The sequence below is a fragment of the Chrysochloris asiatica genome, unplaced genomic scaffold, assembly GCF_000296735.1.
Source record: "Chrysochloris asiatica unplaced genomic scaffold, ChrAsi1.0 scaffold00038, whole genome shotgun sequence".
NCBI classification, from domain to species: domain Eukaryota; kingdom Metazoa; phylum Chordata; class Mammalia; order Afrosoricida; family Chrysochloridae; genus Chrysochloris; species Chrysochloris asiatica.
Window position 1 is genome coordinate 14,738,916 of NW_006408556.1, and position 11,338 is coordinate 14,750,253.

At 52.4% G+C, this 11,338-nt stretch overlaps 2 protein-coding genes across 4 annotated transcripts in view; one reads left to right on the plus strand and one right to left on the minus strand.

Annotated features, from left to right (window-relative positions):
• Window positions 1-6,043, plus strand: part of ABCC10 (ATP-binding cassette, sub-family C (CFTR/MRP), member 10) — a 23,823-nt gene extending 17,780 nt beyond the window's left edge. Inside the window, exons 14-21 of the mRNA XM_006860599.1 lie at window positions 2,009-2,352; window positions 2,684-2,853; window positions 3,209-3,369; window positions 3,634-3,887; window positions 4,881-5,026; window positions 5,169-5,266; window positions 5,506-5,618; window positions 5,890-6,043. Coding sequence (XP_006860661.1) covers window positions 2,009-2,352; window positions 2,684-2,853; window positions 3,209-3,369; window positions 3,634-3,887; window positions 4,881-5,026; window positions 5,169-5,266; window positions 5,506-5,618; window positions 5,890-6,043 — 1,440 coding nt within the window. The remainder of the gene's footprint in view (window positions 1-2,008; window positions 2,353-2,683; window positions 2,854-3,208; window positions 3,370-3,633; window positions 3,888-4,880; window positions 5,027-5,168; window positions 5,267-5,505; window positions 5,619-5,889) is intronic.
• Window positions 6,044-6,263: 220 nt separating this feature from the next.
• On the minus strand, window positions 6,264-10,968 carry DLK2 (delta-like 2 homolog (Drosophila)). 3 transcript variants are annotated; one of them, XM_006860489.1, is made up of 5 exons: window positions 10,771-10,968; window positions 10,443-10,506; window positions 8,426-8,538; window positions 7,850-7,994; window positions 6,264-7,169 (listed from the first exon to the last, which is right to left on the minus strand). In XM_006860489.1, exons 1-5 carry the CDS (start codon window positions 10,844-10,846, stop codon window positions 6,449-6,451), a joined length of 1,119 nt encoding a protein of 372 aa, XP_006860551.1. In that variant the 5' UTR covers window positions 10,847-10,968; the 3' UTR covers window positions 6,264-6,448. The 3 variants fall into 3 exon arrangements, with proteins under 3 accessions (XP_006860551.1, XP_006860550.1, XP_006860552.1); XM_006860488.1 differs by having other exon boundaries at window positions 8,408-8,538; XM_006860490.1 differs by having other exon boundaries at window positions 7,850-7,901; window positions 10,771-10,898.
• Between the last annotated feature and the right edge of the window lie 370 nt (window positions 10,969-11,338).

Below are 11,338 nucleotides of genomic sequence, written 5' to 3' on the forward strand. Positions count from 1 at the left end.
AGGTCAAGTGGGTATTATCTGCAAGTGTGGGTGTTCTTATGCATATGCCCTCTCTTCTTATCAGCTGGATGCTTCACTCTCCACTCTAGTCTTCTGTGGCTATGTCACTGACTCTGGGCCCAAGAGTTCCCAGGTCTTGCCACACTGCTGGCCAACCAGGTCTCCACCCAGGTTCAAGGAGTCTATTGAACATTGTAGGGCTTAGCTCTCAGCTTCATTGCTGTTTTTCCCTCACTTCTCCTTGTCGGTGGAGAACGTGGTCATCAATCACAGCATATATCTGCTCGTGTATTCCCATTGAGTCTTAGTCTTAGAAGGGAGTTTGCCCTGAGGGGACCCGACCACTTGACTTGATGACTCCTGGCCAAGCAACCTGCTTGTTCATGTAGTAATCAGTTGGACTACTGTTATTGTTTTGTATTTTTTCTGTCGGTCTTTCTTTCAAGAAGTAATCTTCTGTTCTTCTAGTCACTCCAGGCTGGTCTGCTTGTCCTTTCAAGTGGAAATTTTCCACCTCAGAAGATTCTGGGTGAGGTTCAGGATTGCATTACATATGGTCTTATGTAATGCAGAGGCTATGCAGGAAGCCTCCTTCTCTGGGCATGTTGTAGCCCATTTTAGGTATTCCAGTTGGTTATAGGCAGAAGACGGACTTACAAGCTCTATGGTGATATTTCTTTCTCTCCCCCTCAAGTGTCTATTTGGTATGCAATGGAAACCATGATTCGAAAGATAGCTAAGCATCTTAACATTATTTCCCCCCTTTTGCCCATTCCAACCATGTTTCAATCCCTGTATCCCAGAGCCATGTTGTTCCAAGGTTGTGCATACATCATTATAACTTCTGTCTCACTTAGCCCATGCAAACCTGCCTAAATGTTTTCCCATCCACCTTGTTCTTCCATTCCCCTCCCCCTTCTGTGTATTGCCACCCTCCCTAGCACCCAAACTATCCTGTGTCTATTACCTACCTACCATGTGTTCCACCTTCCCCCTCCCCCCTTCCTCTACCCCTCACATCCCGGTAACCAGCAATGAATCCTCCACCCCTTTATTGTGGGTTCATTTTCTTAGTCTTTACAGTAGTGGTCCTGTGTAGTATTTCTCATTTTGCGACTGACTAATTTCACTCAACATAATGTCCTCAAGGTTCATCCATGTTATGTGATAAACTTACAGCTTCCTTGTTGTTCTTCAAGATAGCATAATATTCCATTGTGTGTATGTACCACAGTTTGTTTATCCATTCTTCCATTGATGGGCACTTAGGTTGTGTCCATCTTTTTGCTATTGTAAATAGTGTGGCTATGAACATTGGTTGCACAAGACTTTTTTAAAGTGTTGGAAGAGCAAAGATGTCAGCTTGAGGACTAAGGTGCGCCTAACCCAAGTCTTGGTATTTTCAATAACCTAATATGCATGTGAAAGTTGGACAATGAATAAGGAAGACCGTAGAAGAATTGATGCTTTTGAGTTATGGTGTTGTAGAAGAATTGATGCTTTTGAGTTATGGGGTTGGAGGAGATTATTGAAAGTGCCATGGGTTGCCAAAAGAACACACAGATCTGTGTTGGAAGAAGTGCATCCAGAGTGCTCCTTGGAGGCCAGGATGGCCAAACTTCATCTCATACTTCGGACATATTATCAGGAAGGAGCAGTTGCTGGGGAAGAATATCATGCTTGGTAAGGTGGAGGGTCAGAGAAAAAGAGGAAGACCCCCCAGTGAGATGGATTGGCCAAGTGGCAGCATCAGTGGGCTCAAGTGTGGCAACAATTATGTAGTTGGCACAGGACCAGGCAGTGTTTCGTTCCATTTTACATAGGGTCACTATGAGTTGGTACGGACTCGATGGAACATAACAACAATAAACTGCCGGTTCCTCTCCTCTGCCCCCAAACCCTGTTCTCCGCCCTGGACCTTTCTTCCCATCCCAGGCCCCCACAAGGCTCCCCACCAATCCCTGTCCTGCCAGATGCTGCCTTTGTCCAACCACACCCCCTCTCATAGGCACCAGTGACATTCTTCGATTCCACACCCACGGGCCGGGTCCTGAACCGCTTCTCCTCTGACATTGCCTGCACGGACGACAGCCTGCCCTTCATCCTCAACATCCTCCTGGCCAATGCAGTGGGCCTGTTGGGCCTCCTGGCTGTGCTGAGCTCAGGCCTGCCCTGGCTGCTGCTGCTCCTGCCACCTTTGGGCATCATCTACTACCGTGTGCAACGCCACTACAGGGCCTCCTCCAGGGAACTGCGGCGCCTGGGCAGCCTTACCCTGTCCCCACTCTATACCCACCTGGCTGACACCTTGGCTGGCCTCCCCGTGCTCCGGGCTGCTGGGGCTACCAACAGGTGAGTGCAGTCTGCCTTTGCCAGCCAGAGCTGGGTGCTGGGAGAAGGTGAAAGCATGGCGGTGGGGGACATAGAGAACTTTGAGGGGAAAGGAAGGTTTGGGAGCACTCGGTAGAGGGAGGTGGTACAGAGAACAAACTAGAAAAAAGGCACAGTGAGGCAGAGCAGACTCTACTAGTACAAAAGAGCACTTTGGCATCCCTGTATTCCTGTGGGAGACCTGTGAGTGAATAGATCGGCTCCCAATAAGATGCTCTATAAGGGGGAGTCTCAGTTGGCCCATGGAATACTGGAATGACTTCACTCCTCCGCCCCTCTTTGGTCTCCCCAGATTTGAGGAGAAGAACCAGCAACTCCTGGAGCTAAACCAGAGGTGCCAGTTTGCCGCCAGTGCCACGATGCAGTGGCTGGACATCCGGCTACAGCTCATGGGGGCCGCAGTGGTTAGTGCCATCGCGTGCATTGCCTTAGTGCAGCACCAGCAGGGTTTCACCAATCCAGGTACCCACAGACTCTTCCTCTTCCCTCAGCCCAAACGCCTCCCTGCACTGACCACCCCACACACACATCTTCTCATCTCCTCCAAGGCTTCTTGTAAGGATGGTGTTGTAATTACTTAGCATCTTCATTCTCGTTTAGAGTTGAGGAAACTGGATCTCAGAGATCTGGCCCACCCATCATTCCTGGCCCACTCTAGTCCCTGTGGCCCCAGCCACTACCTCTGTCATCTTCCTGTTCTTCTCCTGGCTTCCTTGAAATCCCACTGTCCACCAGCCCATCCATCTGCCCTATGAACACAGATGTACACACTCCAGGATCCAAGCCTCCCCTAGCGGCTGGTACTCCTCTCCCCCAGGGCTGGTGGGCCTGTCGCTGTCTTATGCCCTGTCCCTGACTGGTCTGCTATCGGGCCTGGTGAGCAGCTTCACCCAGACAGAAACCATGCTGGTGAGTGTGGAGCGGCTGGAGGAGTACTCTTGTGACCTACCTCAGGAGCCCCAGGGCCACCTGCTGCAGGTGAGTCTACACCCCTGCCAGACCAGAACTCTGAAACCCTGAAGGGTTCCTGTCTCTCTCCCAGTACCTTTCCTGGCTCGTCCCCTCACCTTCCTCACATGACCTCTGCCATCCTTCACTGTCCCCATCTCTCCTGCTCTGTCACTCATTCCCCCACCTCTCCTTGCCACTGTCCATTTCCTACTATTCTCTCCTCCCTCCTCCCCACCAGACCTCCGCCTTCTCACCTATATCCCTCCGTTTCCCATCCACGGCTCCCACCAGCTGGGTGTCGGCTGGCTGACCCAGGGGAGTGTGGAGTTCCAGGACGTGGTGTTGGCGTACCGGCCAGGGCTGCCAAATGCCCTGGATGGGGTGACCTTCCGTGTGCAACCTGGAGAGAAGCTGGGCATCGTGGGCCGCACAGGCTCCGGCAAGTCCTCCCTGTTGTTGGTGCTCTTTCGGCTACTGGAGCCCAGTGCGGGGCGAGTGCTGCTGGATGGGGTGGACACCAGTCAGCTGGAGCTGGCTGATCTCAGGTCTGGGCGAGGAGGGAGGAGGCATGGGGCCGGGAAGAGGGGAACCAGAGCTGCTGGTGTGTAGAGGAGCACATTAACTCAGGATCACCAGGGTTAACCAGGGAGTGAGAGGGCAAGCAGGTGAGGATAGAAGCCTAGTACTCAGGTCTTCATTCATAGGTGAGGTCTCAAGGTCTTCCTCCACCTGACCCAGGCCTACCTTCACAGCTTCATCTTTTAATGCTCTGGACTGCAAAGTTGGTTTGAACCGCAAGGTTGGTGGTTCAAGCACACCAGCAGCTCCTTGGAAGCCTTATACTGGATCGCTATGGGTCAGAACCAACTCGATGGCACTTAGCAACAACAACAACATATACCCAATACACCCTTTACTGGCTCCAAGAGCCTCAACACCATGTCCCAAGACACTGATCTCCTTGGCCAACTGCTTCTGGCCACAGTGGCCTTGTCAAGCTATATACCTCCCACCCCCAAGTGAACCAAGGATCATTTTCTCTGCATTTCATGACATAAGGAAAGGTAGGGAAACTGATCCAAAGCCCTGTGCACATACCGTGCCCAGGCCCTGCTCATGCCTCTTCTTGCCTTCTCTTCGAAGCTGTGGTGGTCTGCCATATAATGTTCCCCAGGACCCAGCTCAACCCAGAAACACTTCTAACTCCTTAGTCTTGCTGGCAGTCCTTGCCCGGCCACTGCCATCTCTGGAGTCAGCGCCACACATGGTAGCCCATTCTTTTTTAAATACCTCAGTGAGATGAACACTTCTTAAAGATAGTCTAGACCCAACCTTTCTTTGGTGTGACCTGTAGCTCCAGCAGATTTTAGGTTCGTGGCTATCTGGTGGAGTTGGGTGGAAAGCAGAGTGAGGTACGTTCAGGTCTTTTTTCCTAGCTTTGCTGGAGGCTCTAGCCTTGCATCTAAAACTTAGACTGGGAGCAGAGTACCCACATTGCCACTCTGGATCCCATGACCTGTCCCTGCCTTGTCCCCCAGGTCCCAGCTGGCCATTATCCCCCAGGAGCCCTTTTTATTCAGTGGAACTGTTCGGGAAAACCTGGACCCCCAGGGCCTGCATGAGGACAGGGCCCTATGGCAGGTCCTGGAGCAATGCCACCTGAGGGAGGTGATGGAATCCACAGGTGAGGGTAGGCTCTGCCCTGCAGGTTGGCAGGAGGAGTGAGGTTTGGGCTGGGGGTTGGTCCAGAAGAGGAGGGGTTCTGTGAGCAGGAAAGCAATGGGGAGAGACCTAGAACTTCGGGGTGAAGATGCTTTGCCCTGCAGGTGGCCTGGACAGTAAGCTGAGTGAGGGAGGCCGAAGCTTGTCACTGGGGCAGAGGCAACTGCTGTGTCTGGCCCGGGCTCTCCTTACAGATGCCAAGGTAAGGCAAGAGGAAGGCACACTCGGGAAGGCTGGGAAGGAGGCAGAGGACATGTTGGAGTGAGGAAGTCAGCTTAGGAAAGGTTTCAGGGACCAAACTAGACAAGATTCAGAGTCCTGGGTTTCCTTTTCCTTTTAGAGCTGGAGGTGTGGGCCTGTCAGGTGGGCTGGGTGCGTGACTAGGAACCAAGGCTAACCCTCCCCTCCCTCTTCCTCATCTACCCCCTCCGCCTGTTCTAGGTCCTGTGTATTGATGAAGCCACAGCAAGTGTAGACCAGAAGACAGACCAACTGCTCCAGCAGACCATCCGCAAACGCTTTGCCAGCAAGACAGTATTGACCATTGCCCACAGGTGAGCAAGAGTCCAGTGACAGTCTAATCAGGGGCTCTGGTGGTGTAGATTTGGAGCTACACCACTCCTTTCAGGGACCCAGACTCCCCTTCTCTACCATACCTGCAAATCTCAGCTCCTCATTCTCTAGACCTCGCCTCTATAAAGGGTCCCTAGAGTCTAGTCTTGGTGCCTTTAGAGCATTCTATGAGGGAACTATGCTTTCAGAAGCAAGCATTCTCCTTGAGGACACTACCCCCACATCCCATCCTGACTGCCTTCTTCCACATAGGCTCAACACGATCATGAACTCCGACCGGGTCCTGGTGCTGCAGGCGGGGCGGGTCATGGAGCTGGACTCCCCTGCTGCCCTGTGTGACCAGCCCCACTCGCTGTTCCAGCAGCTGGTGCACAGCAGCCAGCAAGGAACCTGTTCCTCTCCCTGAAGGTTCTCCATCAGCCTGAGCCAGCATAGCGGCAGTAGACACTTTATTTATGTTCTTCCCTGAGCCTCTGCCTCTCATCGCCCCAGATGGGGAAAGGGCACCCTGGACTCCTCTCTGGAAGCCACTCTTCCTAGGTGGGCAGAATCCATAGACTTCCCCAGAACCAGGCCTCTTGTATCTGGGACTTCACGTAAGTGTTTCTGGAATAGAAGCCCATTTACATTTTCATCGTTTTATTTGATAAAATTTCCATCTTACATTCTATGAATTAAAAAAATAATATTTCTGGTGTGAGGCTGAGGTCCCTCAGTGTTTATATCCCAGGTGAGGGGTGTTGAGGAAGAACCTTTACAGTCTGAGGCATATAGGAAGTGAAGAAGGGGGCCAGAGAGCCCCCTACCTCCATCACAGTGCTGTGGTCTTTCCAGGTTCACAAGACAGGTCAGGCGGCAGGGGGAGTCCAGCTGGTAGCATGCTGACTTGACACTCCTGATCCTGGTGTGTTGGAGCATAGTGTGGAGTCGGGTAGCAGCAGGGTCCAGGGGGGCGGACACCTCGACGCCAGGCCCTCAGGGTCAGCAACCCAGTGGCCAGGACCAGGGCAGCAGTGAGGGCTCCAAACACCACCACAGCCACCAGGCTGGACTCCGCTAGCCCCGTTTCCTGCCTCCGCACCACCTCCTTCACGGAGATCCTCAGCAGACCAGCCCCTGCACTGTGAGGGACTGGCCCTGTGGCGGACACTACCACAGCTGAAGTGGGCCCTATGGTAGGAGGGTCTGGGGCTGGTAAGACAAGCTCACAAGTCTTGCCGCCATATCCACTGGGGCAGAGACAGTCGAAGTCATGAACACGGTCCCGACAGCGGGCCCCTCTCTGGCATGGGCGGCTGGCACAGTCATCCAGGTTGACGGTACAGAAGCGTCCAGCAAAGCCCTCGGGGCAGAGGCAGGAAAAGCGGTTGATGCCATCAAGGCAGGTGGCGCCATTTGCACAAGGCCGCATCAGGCAGTCATCAACGTTTACCTGACAGCGAGCACCCACGAAGCCTGCTAAGCAGCGGCAGGTGAAGTTCAGGGCAAATCCCTGGTTGTCCTGGCACTGCCCGCCATTCCGGCACGGGAAGCTGGGGTGAGGGTAGGAGAGGGTACAGAGATCAACTTACTGACACTGCCGGGTTGCCTCAGTCAGCATCTTGAACTCTGCCATCCCCCTCCCCACTTTCTAGCTATGTCACTTTGGGCCAACTTCTCTGAGCCTCAAATGCTTCCTGTTTAAAATGGGAATAAGAGTACTGGCTTATCAAGTTGTGAGGGTAAAGTAGATAATATAAAGCACTCAGCATAGGACCCGGCCTAAAAGCTCAGGATGAATGTGCTGTTATCCTCATAGACTCCCAGGCCTAGAGGTGATATGAGGGCAGCTAGTCCAGCCCTTACTTGCCCGTTTCCTCTTCAGAGGAAACATCTGTGTGGAACATCTTTATGGGCTACATGACAGCTTTTGTGGGTAGATGAGGGGAGTCTTAGCCCCTCAACTCTTCCATAACCATCTGCCCCAAGCAGAGCAGTGACACATTTGCCTGTAGTTACTGGGGTTTGTTTTTTGAAAGAAATGGTTATGAAGGTATTTTAAAAACAAAAAACCCTGGATACTTTGACATGCTAGGGTTTTTTCCCTAGGGTGCCCCATGAGGGTCTTCTGACTCTCAGCCCCAGTATCCTCTCAACAGCTCTGTCTCATCCCTCATCCCATGTCACAAGATTCTGATCTAACCTCCCGTTCACTCCTGGGCCCAGCACTCACCCTGCCTGCTCGCAGGGCCCGGCCTTGCGCTCACAGTCACGCCCATGGAAGCCTGGGGGGCACACACAGTGGTACTCCCCACCCCCATCATACACGCACTGGCCTCCATTCCGGCAGGGGGACTGTGTGGTACACACATGCTCATCTAGAGAGAAGACAGGGAAGGCTCTGGACTAGCCCTGCACATCTTGTACCCACACCTCCCAGACCCCACTCTACAGGGCTTTCAGACCACAGGCTCTGTGGGTGTGGCTTGAATTGCAAATCCACTACACCAACACTTGTTTTTGAAGAGGAAAAACATCCCCACCAAATTTGGAGTTGGAAACGTTCCTTGCCCTGGCTCTGTCCATCTGTCTCAAAGTAATTCTGCGAAGTAAGTATAAATTTTAGTAGCTGCCTTGCTAAGCTCTTGGGGTTATTATGTCAAGGATCAATTTAGACAATGGATACATGATAAAATGCCATGTATTTGAGGTTTTGAGGAGGATACCACTGGTGCTCAATAAATATGGATAGATGTTCTCCAGCCCAACAGCTATCCCTTTGTCCCCCTACCTTTGTCACAGAACTTGCCCGCCCAGCCACTGTGGCAGATGCACTGCCAGGGCTGGTGGCAGGCGCCGTGTTGGCAGCCAGGCATCCTCACACAACGCTCACAGTGCAGACCTTCCCAGCCCGGGTCACACCTGAGGAGAGAAACAGGGTCAGAAATCCGGGTCAGAAGATGTAAGGAAAAGAAGGAAGCAGGACCAGCAAAGACCAGAAGGAGCTAAGACACAATGGTTAAGCATTTGGTAACCAAAGGATGAGAGGCTCAAATCCATCCAGCAGCCCTATGGGAGAAAAAAACCTACTCCTAAAAATAGTAGTTGCTAAGTGCCGTCAAATCAGTTCTGACTCATAGCGACACTGTATAGGGTAGTGTTGTTAGGTTCTGTTGAGTCAGTTTTAACTCATAGCAACCCTATATAGGGTTTCCGAGGAGCAGCTGGTGGGTTTGATCTTGCAGCTCAAACTGACTTAGCAGCTGACACTGACCTTGCAGTCCAGCACATCCTGCAACATCACACCAGGACTCACACAGGGCATATATATAGCACAGTGGTTGTGTGCCACTGAATTGGTTTTGACTCATAAAAACTGTATTGGGTTTCTGAAGCTATAAATCTTTAAGGGAGCAGAAAGCTTCATCTTTCTTTTGCAGAGCGAATGGCAGATTTGAACTACTGACCTTGCAGTTGGCTACCAGGGCTCCTTTGTTGTTGGCAAGTGTCATCAAGTCAATTCTGACCCATAGTGACCCTGTATAGGGTTTCCAAGGAGCAGCTGGTGAACTTGAACCACCAACCTTGCAGTTCAAACAACTTTGCAGACTGCCGCATTAGCCCACAGTGCCACACCAGGACTCTACCAGGGCTCCTTAGGAAACCCTAAAAGGCAATTCTATTATATCCTATATAGGTTCATTATGAATCAGAGCAAAGCAAATGAAAGGAGAACCCTAGTGACACAATGGTTAAGCACTCAGCTGCTAACTGAAAGGCTGATAATTCAAATCTACCCAGTAGCTTTGAGGGAGGAAAACTTGGTGATCAGCTCCCATAATGATCACAGCTTAGGAAACCCTATGGGGTAGTTCTGCTTTGTCACATGGGGTTGCTATGAGTTGAAATCAACTCAGTGGCACCCAGTAACAAGGTAAAGGAGTTGTCTCAGCTGGGTGCAGGGTTGTAGCAGGGACACATATTAGAGTCAAATCTTCAGATACCAGCAGTAAAGACCTGATTCTGCTGCACTCTATCTAACCTTTCTGAGCCTCAGTTTTTCTTATCTGTAAATGGGATACACCACTCACAGGGTGTGATAAGAAGGAATTTAAGATGATGTCCGTAAATGTCTCTAATACTCCTGGCATGTCTGAGGCACAAACATTTTTAAGTGACCTTGGAAGATCCATCAGCCTCTCTTCCTACCTCCACTCTAGCACCTGTTTCTTTTTTCTCCCTTCTTCTGACCTATTTCTTAAGACCCTCCAAGAATGAAGATTCCCAAACACACTTAGCATCTTGACCAACCTGCCCTGTCAGCTCATTGCCTTATGTCCAGACACACTTTCCTCCTACTACAAAACATGCTCAAACCATACCCCAGGGTGTCAATTAGTCCAATTCATCCAGAAAGATCCTCCTCCATTCTAAATGATTCTCCCCCAGGAACCCTTCCCTGCATCTTTCTTTCCCAGGCTGAACCATTTCTTCTCTTCATTTTCTATTATCGTTTCCTCATGGCTCCCATCCCCAAAACACTCGCCCTGTCTTTTCCACACTTGGATAGTAAGGCCCTGGTATCTTCAGGATTAATCTTTCCGAATCCCTGGATCCGATTTGGGAGAGTAAAGATGAGGAGACATATAAGGTGGAAGAAGCAAAAGAGAGGCAAAGAAAAGGAAAACTATGTAGGGTGGGTGTGGAGAGGTCCTGACCAATCTGCTCTGTGTGCTATAAGGAATGATGCTAACAGTAGGGCGCTCTGTGCTGGGGCTTGACAGGGCTGAGGAGGAGAGCTGGGAAATGAGGCACGTGCACGTTACCTGCAGGAACCGTCAGGCGCACAGCAGCCGTGGGCCAGATCACAGTGGGAGCTGCAGTCATCCGCTGCAAAAGAGTGATGTGAGAGTGATGAGCCCAGGATCAACGTTCAGGTCACGGGACTCGGGAGAGGATGTGAGGTTCCAATAATGGGGTGTCTCCGGCCAGGGCAGTACACAGACCCATCTCATTCCGAAAGGATGACCTGGTTCTCCCCAGCCCCGTGTGTCTGAGCGGCTGCAGTGCCAACTCTGGCCGGCAGAGGACAACGTGCAAAAAAGAGATGACCGGACAGGGCCGCAGCCAGGGCCCGGGGGGTGCGCCCCTCACCTCGAGCAGACTGACCGGGTGCCCCCAGGATGCACAACAGGCACACGAGATGTAGGCAGCAGCAGCCGCTGGGCATGGTCAGCGCCGACCCCAGGAGGGACGGACGGATGAATGGCCGGACGTGCGAACACCTGTGGGACGGCCAGACGCGGAGATAGCGGCACGGATATGGGTTCCAAAGGTTCCGAGCCGGCGGTGACGGAGAGGCGTCGGGACAGAAGAAAGAGGGTGGGGGCAGCGAGAGGGCGGGGGCGGGGTAGGGTTGAGCAGGCGAAGATTACAGACAGAAACCAGGGAGTGAAGATTGGAGGCAGAAAACTGGGAGCGAGGTCTGTGGGGAGGGGCGAAAGACTGGCAGCGCGGAGGGAGGTTAGGGCGCGGACTGGGACGAAAGGGCTCGCGGGGATGTGAATAACACGCGCGGAGAGGCGGCCTAGAGCAGGCAGGGACGCTGGGACCGGAGGGAGGGGCCGTTCCCAGCAACAAGCAATCTCCGCCCCCCATCCCCTAGACCCTCAAGACTCATTCCCACGTCCCCTTTCCATCTCGCCGCGCTCGGCTCGCAGCG

What these genes read in the sequence shown, in the direction of transcription:
- DLK2 (XM_006860488.1), bottom strand. Translation starts at nt 10,846, where the DNA reads ATGCCCAGCGGCTGCTGCTGCCTACATCTCGTGTGCCTGTTGTGCATC. An exon ending in GCGCCTGACGGTTCCTGCAG is followed by an intron (nt 8,539 to 10,442) that starts GTAACGTGCACG and finishes TTCTCTCCTCAG; the next exon opens with GTGTGACCCGGGCTGGGAAG. An exon ending in GGGCCCTGCGAGCAGGCAGG is followed by an intron (nt 7,170 to 7,849) that starts GTGAGTGCTGGG and finishes CCCTCACCCCAG; the next exon opens with CTTCCCGTGCCGGAATGGCG.